We start from the raw sequence: 24,822 nt of genomic DNA on the forward strand, positions 1-24,822 counted from the left end.
TTTTAAAAGATGTTTTTATCCCTTCTGAAGATGTTGAAGTTTTCTTGCCTCTAGAATCCCAAGAATGCCATTGTTTCCAGTACCTTGTCAGAGTACCATTTCTTGGGTTGAGCCATTTTACTGGTTGTTTATAAGCAGCGGTCACAGTGAGGGAGGTGAAGTGAGATTACCCACTATCATTTGGATTCAGTGTCTGGAAACTAGTCACTTTTTCTAGCTTAACCAAATGGCTGTGGTGGTTAGACGCTGCTGTGCAGACTGTGGGAGGGGAAGGTCATAGGTGAGCTGTTATCTAGAATATTAAAGCAAGGTTGGTGAGGGTTGCTGCAACAATTTGACGACTGTCCAGACTGGAGCAATGGACAATCAGAAAGAGGAGACAATCCCCATGCAAAAAATTCAAAGATTTGAATGTGCAGACTCTTTCAAAAATATGAAATAAAGGCCACCCCAGCAGGAGGTTCGGGTGCAGGATGGTCAGTCATGCTGATTTTTAGATGCCTTCATTGATTCAAAGACAATTAGGCAACTAAAAAGCTGCCATTGGAGTACTCGTCATTTAAAGAAAAAAAATCCTACCTCTAAGAGCTGCGAGCCAATCCGAGGATTGACAGGTCTTCAAATCTCAGCAGTAGCATCAGGAGCAACAGCTACCTACTAGAATTATAGACAGCTCCCCTCATAATTTGTATTTTTTTTTTGTCAGCAATTTTGATAGAAATAAAATCCATTTATTTTCAATGGATTTTCTTAAAGTAGCAGAAAGATAAATGTGCATCTTTAAGCAAAGCTGAGAAACTTTTATATTAATACTGAGAGATAATAAGACCACAAAATGTAGGAACAGAAGAACGCCATTCAACCCATAGAGTCTGCTCCATCATTCATTGAGATCAGTGTGACCTGATAATCCTTAAATCTATTTTCCTGCCTTTTCCCAGTAATCTCGATCTCCTTACTAATTAGAAATTTGTCTGTCTCAGCCTTGATTATATTTAATTACTCAGTCTCCACAGCCCTCTGCAGTAAATAATATATTTATTTACTCTATGCCAGTTTGCCTGTGGCTCAAGTAGTAATCCAGAGATTATCACCTTGGAAATTCTGCTTTTTAATTTGACTGTTAATTGTTCAAATTCCTTCTGCAGAACCTCCTTCCACCATTGACAATATATATGTCAAAATCCCTTAATTAGAGACAAAAAAAAACTGCAGATGCTGGAATCCAAAGTTAACAAGTAGGAGGCTGGACGAACACAGCAAGCCAGGCAGCATCAGGAGGTGGTGAGGTTGACATTTTGGGTATAACCTTTCCTCAGGACTGGGGATGGGTATAGGGGGAGCTGCAGATAAAGGATGTGGTGAGGGCAGTGTGGTGAAGTGTGGATAGGAGAAGACAGGGAGATGGTACAACCTGGTTGGTCAATGGGAGGAATGAATCCAGTTGGTAGCAGAGAGAAGTGGAAGGGAGGGGGGAGGAGCTAGGAAGAGAGTCAGGGAATGGGAAGGGAGGTCATTTGATAATGGAGAACTCAATCTTGAGTCCTCCGGGCTGTAGGCTGCCCAGGTGGAAGATGAGGTGTTGTTCCTCCAATTTGTGGTTTGGTTCGTTTTGGCAATGGAGGAGGTCAAGGATGGTCATGTTGGAAAGGGAGTGGAAGGGGAATTAAAATGGGCAGTGACTGTGAGGTCTGGCCCTGTGAGTCCAGCTGAGATGCTTGGTGAATCATTCCCTAAGTTTATGTTTGCTCTCCCTGATGTAGAGAAGACCACATCGGGAGCTCCTAATGCAGTAACCTAGGTTGAAAGAAAAGCAGGTGAAACTCTGTCTCACTTGGAAGAACTGTTGGAGGCCCTGGATGGAGGTGAGGGGGTAGTGTATCGGCAGGTTTTGCATCTTTTCCGGTTGCAGTCAGTGAGGAGAGTGGCCCAAACCAAGGATTGTCGATGGGAATGGTCCTTGCGGAAGGCAGAGAGGGATGGGGAGGGGCAGATGTTCTTGGTGATGGGGTCTAGTTGGAGTTGGCGGGTGTGTTTAAGGATGATGCATTGGATGCAGGGACTGGTAGGGTGGTAGGTGAGGACAAGGGGGACTCTGTCTTTATTGCATTCGACGGGGGTGTCCCACACCCCACCTCAGCCTCAAATTCACTTGGTCCATCTCGGACACCTCCGTTCCCTTTCTTGACCTCTCCACTTCCACCTCCGGTGACAACCTCCAGATGGATGTTTACTACAAATCCACAGACTCCCATAACTACCTGGACTACACCTCCTGCCACTCGGTATCCTGCAAGAACTCCATCCCATTTTCCCAGTTCCTCCGCCTCCACCATATCTGCTCAGATGAGGAGACATTCCATTCCCAAGCATCCCGGATGTCCACCTATTTCAAATAACGTGCTTTTCCTCCCTCTGTCATCCAGGCAGTCCTCCACCACACCACCTCCATTCCCTGCTCCACTGCTCTAAACCCCCGTTTTCCAAACACGATAAAGACAGAGGTCCCTTTGTCCTCACCTACCACCCCACCAGTCTCGCATCCAACGCATCATCCTTAAACACTTTTAATAACACCAGTGGACCCCACCTTCAAGAATATCTTCCCCTACCCACCCCTCTCTGCCTCCTGCAAGGACCATTCCCTTCAACAGTCCTTGGTTTGTGCCACTCTCCCAATGAACCACCCCTAAAGCCCCAGGTACCCTAAAGTCACCTGCAACTGGAAAAGATGCAAAACCTGCCAGCACACCAATCCCCTCACCTCCGCCAAGGGTCCCAGAAAATCCTTCCAGGTGAGATAGAGATTCAACTGCCTCTCTTCCAATCTAGTTTACTGTATTAGGTGCTCCCGATGCGGTCTTCTTTACATCGGAGCGGCCAAATGTAAACTTGGGTTCACCAAGCAACTCACCTGGGCCTGCAGGTCTGTGTCCTCCCAGTCACTGCCCACTCCCTTTCCAACATGACCATTCTTGACCTCCTCCATTGCCACAACAAACCAAACCGCAAAGTGGAAGAAGAACACGTTATTTTTGACCCAGGCAGCCTACAACCTGGAGTACTCAGTATTGAGTTCTCCAATTTCAAGTAACCTTCCTTTCCATCCCCCTCCCCCTCCCTTCCATTCCTCCCAGCCACCAACTGGATTCATTCCTCCCATTGGGTGAAAGTGAGTACTACAGATGCTGGAGATTAGAGTCAAGAGTGTGGTGCTGGAAAAGCACAGCAAGTCAGGCAGCACCCGAGAAGCAGGAAAATCAACGTTTTGGGCAAAAGCCCTTCCTGATGAAGGATTTTTGCTTGAAATGTCGATTTTCCTGCTCCTCAGATGCTGCCTGACCTACTATGCTTTTCCAGCATCGCACTAGTTCCTCCTATTGACCAACCAGGTTGTACCATCTGCCTGTCTTCACCAATCTTCACTTCACCAGCTGCCCCCTACACCTATCCCCAGTATTGAATAAGAGTTACATCTGAAATGTCGACTTCTCCACCTCCTGATGCTGCCTGGCTTGCTGTGTTCTTCAAAATTTGCTTAATTAGTAGATTCTTGCAGTTGAGGTGCATCCCTGAGACATTGTGGTATATGTTACGACAGTGATGGTTCCAACCTCCAGTAATGTTTCCTTGGGCATTATTATTGTGAGAGCAAGAATCAACAATGAAATTGTATTAAAAGCAGAATTTATTCTTTTGGATTTATTTATAATCCAGCTTGGGGAACCTGCAGCCTCATTTGGTTGTGGATCAGATTCATGCCAACAACTGGAGTTCAATCCTTTTCCTGGCTGAGGTTATTTTGTGACTTGCCCCACCCACGGTGGAAGTTGAGGCACATGGCACAGTGGGTCGGACCTGTCTTTGGGCAGAGGACTCAAAAAGTTGGATTGTTATTTTAATTGTCATTCAACAATTGGAGTTTTGTTAAATACTATCATGTATTACAAGTGTTCTTATAATCCCGGAACATCATTTTATTAGGCTGAAATTGCCCATTTTACTTTTTGAGTGAGATTCCTGATGCCTGGTCTACCATGGAACCTAAACAATTGCACCAGGATGAAAATTAAGCTGGTTTTACAACAGACTGGCATTCCATCCTGCCAGGTTAGCACCCAACCAGTGACAGTAAAATTACATCCTATTTAGTTGTGCCTGTGAGGCCATTGTCTCAGATAAGATCTTTTTAAAATTGCTTTCCAAATCTTTTGTTATGGAGATTTGATTTGATTTATTTATTTATCTGATTTATTTATTCCAAAATACAGTGAAAAGTTTTGAATAGTATCACCATTCTTGGGCACCATGATAAAACACAGAAAAATAAAGAAAAAATGTTCAGCTTTATAACCCGTCTTGTTAAGTGTGCTGCCGGAGGCCTGGTGGCCAGGCTTGAGTCCCCTTCACTGCACAGCAACATCTGGAACAAAAATCACCACCCTTCGGTGCCATCTCTCCTTCACCAACAAGATAGTCATAGCTATAGAGATATACATCATGAAAACAGACCAATTGGGTCAACTCGTCCATGCCAACCAGATATCCTTAATTAATCTAGTCCCATTTGAATGAATTAATGAATTAGCTTTATTGTTGCATATACTCAATTGGTACAGTGAAAAGTTTATATGTCACTTACTTACAGCAACATCTTAGATACAAAGGTACCCAGATCCAGCTTCTTTAATCACAAGATCTTTGAAAATGGAGAATTACAAGTCCAGAACAACAGTCTTCCAACCCATTCCACATTGACACCTAGCTTCCAATCCACACCGGGCTCTGGCTCCAGACCGCGCCGGGCTTCATCTTGAGGATCATGAGGTTGGGAGATCACTCCAGACCACCACTCCGGGCCACAGCCTTTGGCCCATTATCCTCTCAACCCTTCCTATTCATGTACCCATCCAGATGCCTTTTAAATGTTACAATTGTATCCACCTCCACCACCTTGCCAGCAGCTCATTCCACACTCGCACCACCTGTTGTTCCATAGGTCCCTTTTAAATATTTCCCCCTCACCTTAAACTCATGTCCTCTAGTTTTGGACACCCCTATCCTGGGGGGAAAAAAAAGACCTATCCATGCCCCTCATGATTTTATAAACTTTGATCATGTCACTCCTCAGCCTCTGATTTTCCAGGGAAAATAGCCCCAGTCTATTCAGCCTCTCTCTATAACTCAAACCCTCCAACCTGGTAACATCCTTGTAAGTCTTTTTTGAAGTTTCAAGATTCACAATATCTTTCCTATAGCAGGGATACAAGAATTGAATGCAGTATTCCAAAAGTGCATCCCTCCTGTGGTCTCACACTGCCAAGGGAGCAGTCACCTTGAAATCACAAAACACTGACTCACCACAGGACAGCAGCTAGTATTTGTTGAGATGTATAGTATCTAGTTCATTTTCCAAGCTCTTTTTCTTGAGTAACTAACACAGGGATATGAGAGAAAGGGAGTCTACAAGTATGTACTATATGCCATAATTCCTTGGGCCTCTGTAAAAATGAGCAGTTATGTTGTTTCATATTAGTTATCACCAACAGCCTTAGCAGCTTGAATTTACACAAGTCCATTAATGTTCCATGCCATTTCACAGGTGTTATCAAAACTTGAAACCACAAGGGAATTAGTAGAAAACATGGGTTTAAAGAACAGCTTAAAGTGGAAAAACAGTTGGAGGTTTGGGAGGGAATTCGGGAGCACAGGGACCAGGCGACCTAAGGGACAGCCAATGATGGATTGAAATAATCAAGTCTAACATCAGTGGTAGGGAATACAAAAAGGTTCTGTAGCAATTAATCTCACTTGGAGAGGCAAGAGTGATAGTTGAAAATTGCTTCTGTGACTTGTGTCCAGTGGTGTATCACAGGGTTCAATGCTGGATCCTTGATGCTTTTTGTGTACCTTCCATTGACTCTGTCTACACTTCCTGTCTGCATAACCAAAGAGCCCTCCCACCTTGGTTGTATTCTCTTCCACTCTCTTCCATCAGGCAGAAGATGCAAAAGTTTGAAACGTACCAATAAATTTAAGAACAGCTTCTTCCCCACTGTTATCAGGTTTATGATGGTGTTCGACTGGGGTGGACAAAGTTAAAAATTGCACAACATCGGGTTATAGTCCAACAGGTTTATTTGGAAGTACAAGCTTTCAGAGCGCTGCTCCTTCATCAGGTAACTAGTGGGGCAGGATCATAAGACACAGAATTATAGCAAAAGATCACCGTGTCATCCAATTAAAACATTATATTGAACAATATATTGTATGACACAGTGATCTTCTGCTCTAAATGCTGTGCCTTATGATCCTGCCCCACTAGTTACCTGATGAAGGAGTGTCGCTCTGAAAGCTAGTACTTCAAATAAACCCTGTTGAACTATAACATGGTATTGTGTGATTTTTAATCAGGTTTATGAATGAACCTCTCCTATATTAGAGCCGATCTTTCTCTGTATCTTCTCTGTAGCTCTAACACTATATTCTGCATCCTGTCCTATTACCCTAATGTACTTATGTAAGCTATGATTTGTCTGGTTAGCACACAACACAATACTTTTCAGTATATCTCAGAACATGTGACAATAATAAATCAAATCATCTCAAAATCCTTAACGATCTAGACATGAATACAGAAGGTTTAATCAGTAAGTTTACAAATGATACAAAAATTGGTTGTGTGGTAAATAGTGAGAGGGAAAGCTTTAAGCTACAGTGTAGATGGACTGGTCAGATGGGCTGAACAATAGCAAATCAATTTTAATCCTGAAAAGTGAGAGGTGATGCATTTTTGGAGGACTAACAAGATGAGGGAGTATATGATAAATGATGGGGCTCTAGGAAGCCCAGTGAATCAAGTCCTTGAAGGCAACAGGATGGGTGGATAAAGTGGTGAAGGAGACATATCGGATATTTGCCTTTATTAGTCAAGGTACTAAATACAAGAGCAAGGAGGTTATGAAGAAGCTGCATATGACATTAGTTAAGCTCCAGCTGAAGTATTGTGTACAGTTTTGGTCACCACACTATAGGAAGGATATCATTACACAAAAGTTGGTGTAGAAGAGATTCCCTGGATGTTGCCTGTGTTGGAGCGATGAAGAGAGACTAGATAGGCTGAGATTGTTCTCCTTAGAGCAATAAAGGTTGAGCAGGACCTGATTGAAGTGTACAGAATGATAGGAATAAACCTTTCCTTTTATTAGATGGCTGAACAATTGGGGCATAAATTTGAGGTAAAGGGCAGGAGGTTTAGAGGGGATTTAAGGAAGAATTTTGTGATCTGGGGGTAATGGGTATCCAGAACTCTCACCTGAAAGGGTGCTAGAAGTAGGGACCATCACAACATTTCAAAAATATTTTGATGAACATTAGAAGAGCCAAACCATACAAGGCCAAGTGCTGGAATGGAATTAGGATAGGTAGTGGCCTGATGACTATCATGGACACGATGGGTCGAAGAGCCATTTTCCATTCTATGAAGCTCTGATTCTGTGACTGTAAGTCAAAAGCAAGAATGAGGGTTTCAGCAGCAGATGAACTGAGATGGCAGAGTCAAGGTGGCTTCAACTTGCCAGTATATAATTGGGAGAAATTGATGCTCTGCCAATGCTAGATGTTGGACAAACTGCATGACTGACCTGAAGCAGTCCAAGGGCAGAGAGAGTTTTTTTTTTAATTAGTTCCTTGGATACAAATGTTGCCAGGTGTAGAATTACTTATTTGCTCATATTGTGTAATAAAAAACAATTTTAATACTCTAGCCATTTAGGAGCTTAAATAAAGATTAAAACTGTGTGTAATATTTTGTCAAAGTTGTCTTGATATAATATGACTTTTCACATTTTTAGTAATTAAACCTATACTTTTAAACTGGAGAATGTTAATGCATTTTTGGACTTGACTAATTGGTAGTTTATGGAGATGCAATCATGCTAATCCTTCTTGTGACTGATAGGTGGAAAGCACAATGAACATTTATTGTGTCGAGAAAATTCAAGCAATTGGGATAAAATCTATGTAAGAAATGAACAGTAAAATGGTTGAGATAACTAACCTTATGAGTTGAAAGCTTTGAAAAGTCTGGGGAGGTGGACAGCATCAGAAGTTTTTCTACAATTTGTAGCACCTTTTTTGACGTTCATTCAAGGAGTTTGAGAGCAATAATATTATGACTGCAAATAGAGAAGGCCTCTGTTTAACTGCATAAATGCAGCAAAGGATTTTCAACCTTAACCCTGCTATAATGGCCTGAGACAAGTGGTGAGATCACAATTTGGATGAGCGTGATTATTTGCTAACGACAATACATAAATGGAGCGGGTTCTTAACACCGTGCGCACTCTGGCATTATCGCATTACTGGGATCCTTTGTTGCTTCCCAGACAGGAATATAAAAGCAATCTATCCCATAGTGAAACTGGCTCCAGAAGCATTTTCCTGATAAGGGGAACCCCTGCCCTTCATGAGTGGCTGGTCCAGTGAGCTTAGCTGTATGGCTAATCCTCAGAAAATGGTTTGATTATTGCTGACCAGAAATAGCAAAATTGTATTTCTTCTTGCTATCAAACTCTATTAATTCCTTAGGTAGGTTACAGCACAATTTCTTATATGACATGTAGATGATACAATTTTTGTATTTTAATAATGTTGTGCTGACAACCTTTTTTTATAGGGGTACAGGAGAAAAACTGAAAATTATAATTTTAAATGTACTGCTAATTCTGTCACTATATTGTAATATCAGAACACTTGCCAATTCAGTACAGCTACCATATGCTTCCCTAACAATGGAGATTTAAAGTTTTTTATACATTATCCTCTTTTCTTTTATCTGGGATCTTCTTCTTGAGTTCTCTGCCCAAGCGCAGGGCCAACCCACAGTGCTGCAATCACCAGGGGTAGGGCAAAGTAGGGTTAGGGAAAGGGGATCAAACCCCGTGCTGTTAGCATTAATCTGATTCACAACAGCTGCCAGTCAACTCAGCCAACTGGGTCCCCAAAGAGTCCAAGTTGCTGTGGCAACATATACCTTGCTGTGCCTTTTGTAGCTGAGAGCTATGGACAGTAATGTGAGAGGTTCCACTTTCTTTCTATCACATGGCAAAGCAGGAATCCCTCCCCTTAACTCCCTACCATTGGTCATGTTGGGAAGGATCTATGGGTTGCTGCTCAGCCAGTTTGACAGTGTTATGAACACACCTTCCTCAGCCATCAAGTCCTGGAGTGGGACTTGAACCCAGATCTTTTGGCTCAGAGGCAGGAACACTACCAACCTAATCACAAGACCCAGCTCATGGGTTAGATAGCTAGTAAAATAAGATTAATTATATTGAAACAAAGTGAAATCAGGAACCATTTTATTATGCAGACTATTTCCGTACAATCCAGTGGTTTTAACATGATAGTTCTGTTTCTTTATAGATTTCTTACATCAATTTACCAGGCCCTACAGGACGAAGGGTAGAACATTGTTTAGCTATTAATTATATACAGGATATGGTGATCTGCTGGTGGAAAACGGTTCATGGGGATGCCTGGCCTTGGTCTCCAATATCCAGTGAAAGCGACAGAGCTAATATGGTGTTGTTGAGTTGCACAAATGGCCGAATTGAGGTAAAATAGTTCATTATCCAGAATTACAGTGAATTGAACATAATTTATATTATGTGATCTTTGTTTCCCCATTTTACCAAGTCAATTGTACTCTTTGTTAAGGCCTTTTATGCAGGGTACATTGGGAAATTTCCTAACTTTTTTTTCTTTATTTTGTTCCCCACTCTAGTTGCCTGAATGAAACCCCTGTATCTGAGTGTCAGGTGCACATTCCATTTTATAAGCTAATACTCATTTGCCCAATTTTATGTTGGGGCCATCAGACTAATTAGGACTTATCTCTCCATTTGTAACGTGCATCATTAGGAACGGAGTTTGACAGATATGAATCTGCTTCCTTTCCTAACTCAGGACTTTGTATTTATTTAATTCTGTTTTATATTACATGTAGAAGAAATTGCAAGTAAAGTTCTGTTTGCAACTCGGATGCATGTACAATATTATTAAAATATGAAATGGATTTGCTGTTCACCTCTAATTAAGGTGATGTTTGTGATTTTTGTCTGCAACATTGAGAAAACTAGCTACTTTGGTTATCACACCATGAAGTAAATCAAGTCTCAGTTTTCTTCAGAAACTTCAATCATAGCAATCTGACTTATACATTTTCTTTATTCATTTTCAACTTGCAAGTTAAGCTAATTTTCTCCTCAGAGTGTTCCATTTGAAGCTTGTTATTTGCTTTAGTTTATGATTTCATGGACTTTCTTGCAGTGGCCATGCAAAGGATGTATAAAATTGAAACACACAGGCTATTTCTTAAACATTGCAATTTGACATGCTTCATTTTATTGGATTTTTTTTTAGAGACAGCATTAATGGTAATTACTCCATTGAAAGAATATAATCAATTATATTGTCCTTTCTTTGAAATAACGTGAATCAGAACCAGTGACATCCCAGTATTCTGCTCTTAATGTAGATATATTTTAAATGGTTTTGCACAGATATTTGTTGAAGCTGCATACTTTCAATCAATAATTGCCTTGCTATAGGCATTTGTTTTACCACAATTGTTTTCACTCTTACTTCCTTTCTCATTCTCTTCTTTAACAATAAGGGAGATGAAACAATTTGAGGCTTAGACTGATACATGAATCAGTAACTGCTTTCTCAACACTTCTATGCAGTTACTTTTAAATTCTAAATCACTCCGTAATAAACAGTTCTATGATAAAAATTTGCTTTAATATGCTGAAGTTGTTTGTTGTTTTTCACAACACTGAAGATTAAGCCCTGCTTAGAGATTTTAATAGTTTTTTGCAGAAAGTTAATTTGTAAAGGTAAAAAGATTTAAGACAACCAATATATGTTTTTAATAATGGTGTAGATTTTCAGGCGTATAGCTGAACACAGCAGGACCCGCCAATAGCTGATTTATTGTCCCCACAGGAGCCTCTCACGTTAACCTAATTTTAATACTTTCAATAAGATTTTCATTTTTAAGGGCTGCTGACAGAAGATGAAGGGAGCAACTAAACAATTTCAGCCACTTAACAGTAAATGTGAAGCAAATGTTGTGTTTGTCTTCAAAGGGACTATGCACAGTTTTAAAGCAGAATTGAATCTTTTTGAAGGCCTTTTGTGATTGCCAGGAGACAGTGACCAGCACAATACATGCAGCATGCATCAGAATCTTGGGCATTAGAACCACAAAACTCAAATCTTATATTGTCTTCCATTGCACACAAGTCCCTCTCTTCTTCTCTTCCTCCTTTTAGATCCTTGTCAACCACCTTTTAGTCTGTTTTTATTAATTCCTGGGATGTGGGTGTCGCTGGCCAGCCCATTTGTTGATCATCTCTAGTTGCTCTTGAGAAGGTGGAGGTGCAGTTCCTTTTTACTTTTACTTTCTTCATCTTTCCCATACTCTTTTCTACTATTTCCCCTCTAACCCCCTTGCTGACATGGGCCCAGTTATCCGAGCATTTCCTCACCTGTGATGTCTCAGCAGTGCCACTACTTCAAATAAAAGTTTAAATCGCTTTACCATGCATCCTGCTCAATATGGGATCAATCTTAACCATAAATTCAGACATTACTGAAAATGCCCTTCAGCCCATCAGGTCTGCTCCAACAAAAACTATTCCAAATGTACTGTAGTCCCACTTTCCAGCACTTTCCCCAGAGCCTTGAATGTTAAGACATTTCAAGTTCTCATCCAAGTATTTTTTTTAAAAGTTCATGAGGTATCCTTAGCTAACCATTAGCTAAACCACCTTGCCTGTACATCCCTGGAGACTATAAGGCAATGTTTAGCATGGCCAATCCACCAAAGCTGCATATCTTTGAACAGTTGGAGTGCCTAGAGGAAATCCAAGCAGATGGGGAGAATGTACAGACTCCACATTGGAAATTGCACAAGGCTGGAATCAAACCCATGTCCCTCGTGCTGTGAGGCAGTAGTGCTAACCACTGCGCCATGAGCTATCTCATCACTTGTCATCATTGAGTACTCCCCTATCTTGTTCTTTCTTCTAAAGTGCATTACCTTACATTTGTCAAGGTTAAATTCCATCTGCCACTCATATTCTCCTATAGCCTAAGATTTTCTTCCTATTATCATGTACCTGGTGAATCTTGGTGTCATGCACAAACTTATTTTCACACCCCCATTTTATAGATATATATATCACAAACAATAAGGACCCAGCACTGATCCCTATGTTATGCCATTGGAAACTGGCCTCCAGTCACAGAAACAGCCTTCTACCACCATCCTTTATCTCCTGTTGCTAAGCTAATTTTGGATGCAACTTGCGAGGTTTCCCTGGATCCCATGTATTTTTACCTTCTTATCAGACCCTCATATGGGACCTTGTCAAATGCTTTTCTGAAATAAATATAAACTACATCAACTAGACTAATGGGAAGAGGTCTCATGAATAAAGAAAACGCTGTGTTGCAATAGAGCCCCAATGTCTTTTTAACACACTCACTACCCCAATGCTTACCCTGCCAGTAATATCTAATGGGACTGCTCTTTTCAGAGCCATTGAAGTGTACTTGAAGGACTGATGAAGACCCGTTAATGTAAAGACCAATGGCAAAAATTCCCAATCTTGAGGAGACATCATACTTAAATTGAGGGCCAGCAAATGATAATAATCTCCTGGATCAGGACTTGTTACTTGTTTTACCATCAAGATGTACTTTGACTGTTGCTTCTCAATATTTCCACAGCTCTTAATACGTTTGCTAATGTCTCCTCTGCTATAGAGGGTATCATCTGAATCTCTCAGTTTGCAGTACCTAAATGTATTAACTAGATAACCAATGCCCAGGGCTGATCTGTAAATTAATTTACCTTTGACTATTACAGTCAACAGAGAGTCTGGAGATTTATGTCAGTGACTGTCTTGCCCTGAATCCAAGAGAAAGGGTTACCATGTTTTAGTTTATAAAAGAAAATTGAAGCTGCTTTGAATGGGATTTGGAGTTTAAGCTTCCTAAGATGTTTAAAGGCAACATCTCAAGAGGATAAGAAGAATGTTAGAAATTATGGCAGGAAGCATAAAGTATAGCAATCGTGGTGTAATATTGAATGTACACAACCTTATTTAGACTACAGTTGGAGCAAAGTGTCCAGTTTTGGATCTACACAATAAGAAAGATGTTGAGGCAAAAAAAAAGTTCAGGATAGATTGATTTAAATGCTGCCTGGTGTGAACAAGCATAAATACAGAGAAAAGTATTTAAAAATTGGACTATTTTAATTAGAACAGGAAATTATGTAATGATTTGGTAAAGCTGTTTATCATGGTATCAGCCATTACTGCACATTTTAAGTTGCCCTTAAAAAATAATTAGCTACATTTCTCTTGCAAACAGATGAGACAGACTTGACAGGCTGAATGGCCTTACAAATCTGAGTCCATGATACTATGATAATAGGTTTGTCCCATTTTAACATTTAAGAATAGATTAAATAAATGGATGAAGAAAAAAGCAATAAAGGGATATGAAAACAGCTGGGGATCATAATAATTAAGGGCACGTTTGGAGGACAGACAACAGGGTGTCCTGGTGGGGGCCACAGCCTGTATCTGTGATGTCATTTCCATTTTGTCTTTGTCATATTAGTTAGCTGACAGTTATCATTACATTAAATATGTCATGAATGCTGCCCTCAAGGTGTTTGTAAATGTACTCTTATCTGCAAGAACCAAATAAATCAAGAGGTTGCCATTATCTTCATCCAGGTAACTGGATTCCCAAAGGGGGTAGGGTTGAGTCACCCTACTAACTTCATCAACAGATGTAGATTTAAACTGTAAAAAATCCAGACAAAAATGGTATTTATAGATCCAGCATGATTGACCCAGAGATTTTCACTGTTTCAGTAGCAATCTGTCCCCAGTTTGAGCTGGTGTTTAAATGATGTGCAAGACAAAGTGGGGGAATCTGGTGGAGGAAGTATCAACCCTGGACTTATGTGTCAGGTTACTTGTATGTTCTGCACTTGAGGCTCAAAAAGAGCATTAATTTCAAGAAGGTGCTTTCTGACTTAAGGTGTGACTAAGCAATAACATTATGCATTTTGAGTCTTGAGATTTTCTACAGAAAGAACAAGCTCTGGATGTGGCCAGTTCCATTTCCAACCTGAATCTGACAGCTGTCCTCCAATCTTGCCACTGAGTCTGTTTCTAAGTTGCAGAACCTTCTCTTAATGTCCATTTGAGAGATCTGAAGCAACTTTTCCTCCATGTTGGAATGTGTGTAGGTCTTTCCCTTGCAAAGAACACAAAGATCGAGGCATGCCATAAAGAATTTAACATGTGGCATTTGTTTCCCATATTTGGGGTACATGTCTTTGGGCGAGCTATCCAATAATATTCCAGTACAAGGAGACGATATTAGCTGCAGACAATGGAGTTGTCTCTTCACCTTGTACTTAATTTTACAGAAAATGTGAAAGTTGAATGATATAACAGGAGATGAATGCATGGAAGAGGTGGGATGGAGGGGGCTCTAGTGCTTACTACACATTGTTCTTTCTTTTACATTACATGCTGCTGGATGTGGTGAGAGGAGGAGTAATGCTTTCAACAATATTCTATCTTTCTGGCACAAAATAGCCCTTTTTGTTGAAGTAGAAACAGTCAATGCCACAAACCACCAGGCTCCCTAGCAAATGACTCCTTGTCTACTAGAACCATTTTCTTCTTGCCATTATCTTTACCAGCATTATTTCTGAGAACCTGTAGACTTTGTTATTTGCAGGTCTTACCCCATCAACTTTCCCACAATCTCCCACATTGCTCTTTTTATTATTGCTTTTCAAACTTCAGTTGCAGCTCTTATGCATGCATGCGCAGTTGGCAGCTGCTAAAACTTTTAATTGCTGCCACAAATCTGATTTATTTTCTGCCTAGCAGTGCATATCCTTTTCAAAGTAGGATGTTCACTGTAAAGCCACCTTACATTTTAGATTACATCCTTCTCAAAAATGTGTTTGGATGTCAATTGGACATTCTGCCACATGATTGTTTTGATGACATTAGGAAAATCCAGCCATTGGTGTCTGAATGTTTTTAAATATTACGCATTATTTTACAAACACAAATACTATATTTTCCAATAAGTTGTCTTCTGATTCCTAAATGTATAAGTAGGGATAATATAGCAGCAACTGTTCAGAATGATACTAACTATTCATTGTGTTTAATTTGTGTACTGTTTCTCTTCCTTTTCAGATTTTAAGCTTCATCCGCACAGAAGGTGATCCACTTGATGCTGGTTTCAGTATTAATCAGCCATATCAGGTCCACACAGTAGAATGCTTTGTCGGCCAAGACAAAGAGCCAATGGCAGACAGCTGCATCTATGAGTGTACTCGGAATAAATTACAGCGCGTGGCAGTCATTAGCATCCCATTGAGATCCAAAGCCATTTGCTGCAGCAGAAATATTATAGAAGACAAGCTTGCTTTAGGTTGTGAGGATTCTTCACTGATTTTATATGATGCTCATCGCAGGGTAACTTTACTAGCTCAAGCTGATCTGATGCCTTCTTTGATAGCATGGCACCCTGATGGTGCACTAATTATGGTGAGCAGCTATCAAGGTGAAATTCAGTGTTATGATATGGCACTGTCACCAATGAAGATGCAGTTGTTAGCAGAGGACATAAAACCTGTGACCAAACTTCAACTCAACCAGCATTTTGCGATAACAAGTAGATTGGCACAGATTCAGTGGACAGTTTCCCAGGTCATTCCTTCAAGTAGTGACAGCCTCGATTTACATGATCGCATGTTTTTGAGATTTGATAAAGGGCCTGTTGGAGTACTTTGTTTGAAACTAGGTAAGCTCTTTGCCACATTTCAGTATATTTGTTCAGTCCTCAGTAATTTTTTTTATGAAGTGCATAAAAAGTTTATAAAGTTCTTCAGTTTCTTTTAATTTATTTGTTTAAATTTCAAATCTGTGATCCATATCATATCCTCAATTAACTGGCATCTTCACATTCATATTGTGAAATATACTTGTACACAATGGCCTTGGTTTCACAGTCAATGGCAAAGCAACAACAATCACTGCTAGTGTTGTTGAAAGCTACTCACAATGCTTTAGGTAACTTGGATGTCTATTTCTTCTTTGTTGTGAATAGTTTTGAATCTGGTACCAGGTCAGAGGGTTCTGCAGACATTAGTAGTCGTAATGTCAACCAGCAGAGTAAGAAGCAAATTAAGTAGAATTATTCTCACATTCAGGAATCCATAAAGTTGAATTCTTTTGCTCTTAAACTATGTTTTCAAATAGTGAAATAAATGCTTATAATTGGATTAAGACGAAAATGATATATTTGAAATAAAAGGCCCTTTTAAAAAATTATAGTAATGATATTTAACATTCCTCAAATATAAAATTGATTTTTCAGGGCCAGTAAGGATAATTAGTAGTAAATTTTAAGTTAGTACATGATTAAAATCTCATTTAACATGATTCAAAAAACTATACATTTTTCAAAGATTTTTACAGCCAGACAAATAAAGTAAGTGAAAGTCTGGTTGATTCAGTGTTTGTTTACTGTGGAGGACTTCACAACATACATTCTGGGCAAGGGTACAATCACTGACAGCTTCCAAAAACTTCGTTTTCCATTTTCCACATTCCACAGACTCCAGAAATTTCTGTTTCAATGATTTGATTATGGTAAATACTGATTGTTTTTGCTGTCATTATCATCTCAAAATCTAGGCCATTGTATAATACATATTTTTAATAATTTGCAAAAAGAATTAAATGGTTCAGTCAGTCGTAATGTTGTACATATGGAAAGACATTAAAGCAGTTTAATAAGTGTGTAAAATGTCCAATTTATAATGTCATGATCAGGAATGGATTATCAATTTTTCAATAAGCTAGTCAAATTTATGAAGAATTGACTATGGATTTCCTGAAACTTTTATGTCACAGAAGTGATTAGGTATGATGTGTTTCAAAATGAAAGAATAATCTACTTGTTTACTAGTCCTACTAATTTATTAAAACACAAAGTTAGATATTTCTCTCCAACGTTTTTTAAAGTTTAACTTGATTATAATGAGATCAGCCAGGTGGACCTCATGGAAAACGTATTACCTGATTGCGGCTGTTAATATGGTTCAATCTGGGAGCCCTGTCAGACAGATATAAATAGGAATGTCGTGATGGTGGTATACTGGCGAGCATTGCTGCCTTCCATGCAGTTGATCCGGGTTCAATTCCTGGCCATCGCACCCTGGTAGCGTGGCCAAGCGGCTCCAGTCTCTAAGGAGGCGTGGGTTTGAATCCCACTCTGCCATTTGTGTGGATTGCAAGTTGTACTGCCATGAGTTAAAGTTCAGTGTTTAATAGTGCTCTATTTAAACTCTGAGGGAGCTGGATCATTGTGGGAATGAAGGACTCTGCTTTTTTCCCTCTGTTAGAAGAGGAGAGGAGACTGATTCTGTGTCCTTGCGTTAAGGAGGAGTTTATTTTGAAGTTCTTTGGTTTTTTTCTTTTATTGTTTATTGAGATTATTTGTTGTTTGTTTGTTTTCTGGCTTTTTTTTTTGCTTATGTGAAGCTGTGTTCAGCTGCGCAGGCAGCTTCTTACTATCACCGCTGCTGCTGAGGCTGCTACAGCTTGGGCCTGCTCCTACTACTGGAGCCTGGACCTTCCCTCATTGCTACTCCTGCCTGGGCCTACCTACATCTGGGGCCTGCTGTAACTACTTCTGCCTGGGCCCACCCGCACCCAGGCCTGTTTCCACTGCAAAAGTTTAAAAAAAAGATAAATACAAATGTCCCCCTCCAACACTATTTTGACTTAATCCCTGCCCTCCCCTTCACTGTTTGATCACGCAGCATTGCTCTTTAAGAAGGGTACTGCTTGTCACTGGCCACTCCGGTGGTTCCTTTCTTCCTGGTGGTGGAATATAAATAAAGATGAACACATTCCTTATTTTTCACTATGTCTGACACCTGCACAAACACGACATGTGTGCTGAGGGAAAATAAGCACTGCCACTTTCAGGCAGTAGTGCGGGGGAAAAGAGAGAAAAAATAACAATGTCAGACATCAGGGCACTGAGGGAGCAGGATCAGTGTCAAGGACTTTCCGCATGTAAATAAAGGATGATTTGGTGACAGGATACCGGCCTTTATGGAGTTATTGCAAGTTTCTCCTATATGATTCAAATATGGCTTAAAACCAGAGGAGGCCATTTGATGCATGATGTTCATGCTGACTGTGCTCAGGCTATCACCAACTCCAGAGAATTGGGAGGTCACACAACCCTGCTTAGTTCGACAGACAAGGAACAGTGTAAGATCAGATTGGTCAATGAGAGATTTTGAAACAAAATGAGGAATAATGTTATTAGAAACATTTGCTCCAGTGGTGGATAAATATTGGTAGAAGCTTTTAGGATGAGTGGCCTGTTTCAGTATTGTAATAGCGTGCTCAGTATAAGAATTTATTACTCTGGCATTTGGACTGCTAAAGTACAAATTCATACAAGTACTTGCCTGTCTGTACACTCTGGTAGAGACATGAGGTTTCACATGCCAACATTCAGTTAGATTGATTTACAGAGTTAATGCTTGACTTATTTGCATGCAGTGATATGACACCCTCAATTGTAGGAAGCAAGCCAGTGTGGTCTTCTGGAATTCAGCTTTCAAAGGGCAGACTTGAGAAGGGGTGGTGAACAAGCAAATAACAAGCCCATCTCAAATCATTCCATATTGGATGGCCCCCAAGTATAATGTTAAAAGTATTTTTAATAACTGTAGAATAAGGTAGTTTTCTGCACACATGTCATGATTTCACAATATCGATGAACACCATTAGATTGGGAGCAGCTTTTTTACTATCAATATGATTTGATACTGAAAATTCGAAATGAGCTATGTAGTGATTCACTCCGAGCTCTACAAAATGTATTCCAGTATTGTCTTTCATTACTTCTTTTGAACTCAATTTTTTAAAAGTTAACTTTTTATCACAATATTCCCCTTTTACCTTGCCAAAGGCTATTATGGGCAGCTGTATTGTGTTCTGAGGCATTCCATTAATTACAATTGCCTGTTTGATCCATTTTAAGATGCTGCCCATTAGAAAAACGGTAAATTACCTGGTTACCTGTGAGGCATACTGCTTTTTCTTGGAACCTGCAAAGCTTTCTCGCTGTCCCTTGTGGTTTGACTCATGCCTGCTTCCCAGAAATCTGCAGATTTTACTTCATATTGCAAGCACATTTCATTTTACTTTTATTGCCAGCAGGCTGAGAGAGGGGATTTAGAGCTCTAGCTGCTAATTGCCAGCTTGTAATTTTAATTGGACTGCTTCCCTAAGCACTGTTCTTAAATCAATTAGGCAATGAGTTGTCTGTCACTTCATTCTCCTGTGTAGGTCATTTGGAAGCTCACCACCCACAAGAGGTCAAGCACCCAGATGGAAGAGTATTGACATCTACAATTAATGTCTCTCACTTTTACTGATTTCTGGTATCCAATTGTCTTAAACATTCTAAAAATGTAATGACAGCTTTCTTCTGCACTACCCCACCACCCCCGGCCATAACATTGCCTTGTTACAAGTCACAAGACCACAAGTGCCAGTGAATACTGCTCTTCCTCCATAGTTACAAGATTACGCAATGTGCTGATTAGTCACTCCTTGTTACTAAGATCAAATGATTGCTCAGCATCCATCAACATCTAAATAATTAACCCCTTTTGTTCATGACCTAGTTGTCAAGAGATTAGTGACTGACATGATTGCCTGGTCCTGTAGTATTTAATTTGGTGCTTTACCTCAAATTAGCATCAAACTGAAACCTTTATAATAACCCAAATTTGTTCCATAACTTTTCTTACCTCACATGTACATTTTCTTCTTCTGACAGGTACCATATTTAGAGGAAAGCTGAGACCCACTGAACTCATCCATCAGTATATTCGTTATGAACAAATCGATGAGGCTATTAATATTTTGTATGGCATGAACTGGAACACTGTGGGCTCCCAGTGCTACACTTGCCTCATTGCCCTTGTGGATCACCTCCTTAAACAAAAACTTTCACCAGAAAGAGAAGGTAGGATATGTTCAAAATCTTACTTTCGTCATAGTGATCTCAAGTTGTTTAAATCTGTTGACTTCCTCTTCACATGCCAGAAGGCTTTAATAGCTACTGAATAGGAGTCTTTTAATTATTAAAGCAGAGGCTTGAAACTCATTCATGCCAATAAATTCATTTGATGTGAGCTCAGCAACAACCTAACTAAACCAAACTTGCTAAATCATTGTAGGGTGCTGCTGCCACAATTCTCCAGACCTCCACACCCTATCAGACTCCACAACAGAGCATTGTGCACAATCTCTCATCAGTCATCACACATGCATGCATTATGATTGGTTGCTGTGCTCAATGCCCCTTCCAGTTTCCTGACCTTGTAGACATCACTCTCCCACGTATCTCACAAGCTGGTTGAAACCATCTATGCTTCACTTCACTTATCCACTCCAAGATGACCTGCAGTCCACATTCAATCTTGGGGGGACCAGTACGGAGCGATGTTCCTGAACAAGATCTCACAGCTAATGTGCTTTGGATCAAGGAATGGAAAACACAGCAAGTCATTAACAAGTTCCTTATGACGAACACTCTCTGGCAAATGGCAGGCTTTGAACTTGCATAATGAGAGGGGGCCTTGCTAAATAGGATTAAGACAAGCCCCAGACCCCTGCTCAGTCAACTTCCACCAGTGGGGCATTGGGATAAACACTTTATGAACTTGTGGAGGGAATGATGATTCAGCACATTACCGAAGACTATCCGCTTTACAGACAAAATCACAAACCTTAAACTCAGCAAATGAGGAGTAAATCACTTGAGTCAGGGAATTTACATTTGCTAAATAAATAAGCTACAGAAATAACAATTTGTTTTTATTAAACTGTCAGTGATGTTATATACACCTCAGGCAAACAGGACTTGAACCTGGGCCTTCTGGCTCAGAAGTATGAACACTACTACTAAGAGCTGTCCAAGTTGTAGTGTATAATGTTTCACATGTAGTAAAATTTCCAAAAGCACTTCACAGGATTGCAGCTGCTCAGGTTACTCTCAATGAACGCTATGTAGAATGTGGTGAGGATGGGGGTGTGGGAGGTGGGCTTTCTTCAGCCTGCGCAGAAAGTGGAGACTCTGCTGGGCTTTCTTGGCTATGGAGCTGGTGTTGAAGGATCAGATGAGATTTTCCGCCAGGTGGGTGCCAAGAAATTTTGTGCTGTTCACAGTCTCCACGGGGGAGACGTCAATATCCAGCAGAGAGTGGTCACTCTGTGCCCTCCTGAAGTCAACAACCATCTCTTTTGTTTTGTCCGCGTTCAGAGACAGGTTGTTGATTCTGCACCAGTCTGTTTGCCGCTGTACCTCCTCCCTGTGTGCTGACTCATCATTCCTGCTAATGAGATTCATTACTGTTGTGTCATCAGTGAGCCTAATGATATGATTTGAGCCATGCATTGCTATACGGTCGTGTGTCAGCATGGTGAACAGCAGTGGACTGAGCACACAGCCCTGGGGTGCCCCTTGTGCTCAGTGTGATGGTGTTGGAGATGCTGTTCCCAATCCAGACTGACTGAGGTCTCCCAGTCAAGAAGTCCAGGATCCAGTTACAGAGGGAGGTATTCAAGCCCAGCAGACTCAACCTTCTAATCAGTTGCTGAGGAATGATAGTATTAAATGCAGAACTGAGGTTTATGAACAGTAATCTGAGGTAGATGTCCTTCTTGTCCAGGTGGGTAAGGGCCAGCTGGAGGGTGGTGGAGATGGCATCATTTGTTTTTAGATTTAGATTTCGATTCCCTACAGTGTGGAAACAGGCCCTTCAGCCCAACAAGTCCACACCGACCCTCCAAAGAGTAACCCACCCAGACCCATTTCCCTCTGACTAACGCACCTAACACTATGGATAATTTAACATGGCCAATTCACCTGACCTGCACATCTTTGGAATGTGGGAGGAAACCGGAGCATCTGGAGGAAACCCACACAGACACAGGGAGAATATGCAAACTCCACACAGACAGTTGCCCAAGGCTGGAATTGAACCTGGAACCCTGGTGCTGTGAGGCAGCAGTACTAACCACTGACGATACGGGAACTGCAGGGTGCCCAGTGAGGGAGGCATCAGGGTCTTAATATGCTTCATCACAAATCTCTTGAAACACTTCATAATGATGGGTGTTAATGCAATGGGGCGGTAGTCGTTGAGGCAGGACACTGAAGACCAGGAGCCATTTTAGGTCTTTGTGATGCTTACCTGCCAAGGGCGATGCTAATTGTTGTTTACTATCAGGCTGTTAGAAATGCATTTATAGATCCATCACAGTTTCATCAACAAGATAAGAAGACAACAAACTTAAACCCAATGCATCAGCTTTCTCACTAGCCATTTCTTTTAAAATGCAATTTTAAAGTTCATAATGTCCTGTACTGCAGTGTCAGCCTTGACTTTTCTTCTAAGGTCTTCAAGTGGGATTTGAATCCATAACTTTCTGCCTAAGGTGTGAATGCTTCTCACTGAACCAGCTGATTGAAACAAATTGTTTTCATTTTGAGCATCAATTGAACTTAAGGAAACCAAATAATATACAAAATAATAGCCCAGAGATGTTTACATATGTTATTGAAACTTCTATTATTAGGCTTTCAACCTTTCATTTAAATCTTAATTAGTTTATTAAATTCAAAGTAAAATTGGAGAATGTATAATTTCGGATTAGAATGAGAATCCCTACACTGTGGAAACAGGCCCTTTGGCCCAACAGATCCACACCGACCCCCCGAAGAGTATCCCACCCAAACCCAATCTTCTACCTCTGACTAATGCACCTAACCTACACATTCCTGAACACTATGGGCAATTTAGTGTGGCCAATTCACCTAACCTGCACATCTTTGGATGGTGGGAGGAAATGAGCACCTGGAGGAAACCCATGCAGAGACAGGGAGAATGTATAAACTCCACACAGACAGTCGCCCATGGCTGGAATCGAACTCAGGTCCCTGGTGCTAAGAGGCTGCAATGCTAACCACTGAGCCACCATGCCACCCCAATTATTGTGCCTTTTTAAATTTATCTGCCACACTAATAAGGTGGTAAAAGTTACTGGAGATTCAGCACAGGGGTCAATTATTGCCTTACTTATTAGGGCAACAAAATCAGCTTTGATTTCTGACTCTCACCAAGTATTAAAAAAATTGATGAAGTAAGTCACCACAAAGGGTATATGTTACTTGAAGCACAAGACTATGGCAGTGATTTTGATGGTCATGTTGCAAGGCTATTTTTTAAATGATACAGTACTTTAATTCTGCAGCACAACTTGAAGCAAGTCTCGGAACATTTTATGCCCCTACAAGACCCTTGATGGATACAGTTGTGTTAGAATACAGGGATCCAATCAGCCGGTATGCCAGGCGTTTTTTTCACCATCTGCTCAGGTGAATAATCACTGTTTCTTCTTGTTGTTCATTCTTGTTATTTTCGTAAACACTTGTAGATAGAAATAATAAGTTGAACCACAAAATACCGATTTCACCTTTTATAATGTGAGTTATAGAGTCATGTGGATCATTTAATATTTTAACATTTGCAGTATGTTTCAATTTATATAGTACTCACCCAGCTGTGTTGGAGGTCCAGCAAATCTCTCACTGTTATTGAAGAGTTGCTAGGCGTTCATTGGTTCCAGTTTAAAAACTTCCGGTCAAACATGAATTATATATTTTCCCAGTTTCTGATGACAGCAGATTTTCCAGTCCTTACACTAAGCTTTTGTGCCACATCACCAAACCAAAGCTAGCTTGTAGTGCTTGAAATACTGGTCCTAAATTTCCTCATATTAGCCTATTTAAATAATTATTTATAACTGCATGTGTAATTTGACCCTGTGAAGGAACTAAACCTAATGGGGTTGTGGAAAGTCTAGTCACCAAGTCTAGATAAAGGGATTTGCAGTCTTAAAGGATAAGGAGCTGCATACAATAGGCGGTACATGAATAGTAGTCCAATTTTATCAAGCATAGAGAGAGTTAAATGTCGTGTATTAAGAAAGTGAAAGGAAGAGTAATGCGAAGGCTTATTCTTTAGGGTAGTGATGGAGTAATGCAGCATCATTTTATTGGATGATGACTAGATGTACCACCACGAGGTGTGTGAACCCTCTTCAAGACTTCAGGGCATCTCCTGAAGAGGACATCACTGTATGACTGAAATTGGTGATGGGCATCAAGGCTAGTGTTCGGGACAATGTTTGCAAGTCTTGGAAGTAGGTAAAGCAGCACACTTAAAAAGAATTTGACAAGGGAAGATTGTATAGTATTAGAACAGATTTCAAAAACATTCATTTGTGTGATTTATGGTGGTGGTGGGATACCCATGTATCTGCTGCCCTTCTAATGGGTTTGAAAGATATTGTCTGAGGATCTTGGATGAAGTTGGCATAATGGCAATGTATTGTGAGCTGAATTCTGGCTCTCTCTCTACTCTCTGCACCACCGCTGAGAAAAAGAGAGAAATGGGAGAGGGGAGCAGAAATTAACACAGCTGGACACCATGTCAATTTCAAAGTATTGATCATGCCAAATATAATGAGTAGTGCAGAGTAGAGTGGAACAGGAATCTGCATTGATGAGGGGGTATCCTTGACGCAGCACAACTTT

At 40.4% G+C, this 24,822-nt stretch overlaps 1 protein-coding gene across 1 annotated transcript in view; it reads left to right on the forward strand.

Annotated features, from left to right (window-relative positions):
• Positions 1-24,822, forward strand: part of wdpcp (WD repeat containing planar cell polarity effector) — a 124,000-nt gene that overhangs the window by 42,575 nt on the left and 56,603 nt on the right. The window contains exons 10-13 of the mRNA XM_060831175.1: positions 9,427-9,618; positions 15,315-15,924; positions 19,996-20,184; positions 23,478-23,601. Coding sequence (XP_060687158.1) covers positions 9,427-9,618; positions 15,315-15,924; positions 19,996-20,184; positions 23,478-23,601 — 1,115 coding nt within the window. The remainder of the gene's footprint in view (positions 1-9,426; positions 9,619-15,314; positions 15,925-19,995; positions 20,185-23,477; positions 23,602-24,822) is intronic.

Source organism: Hemiscyllium ocellatum, chromosome 10 (genome assembly GCF_020745735.1).
Source record: "Hemiscyllium ocellatum isolate sHemOce1 chromosome 10, sHemOce1.pat.X.cur, whole genome shotgun sequence".
NCBI lineage: Eukaryota > Metazoa > Chordata > Chondrichthyes > Orectolobiformes > Hemiscylliidae > Hemiscyllium > Hemiscyllium ocellatum.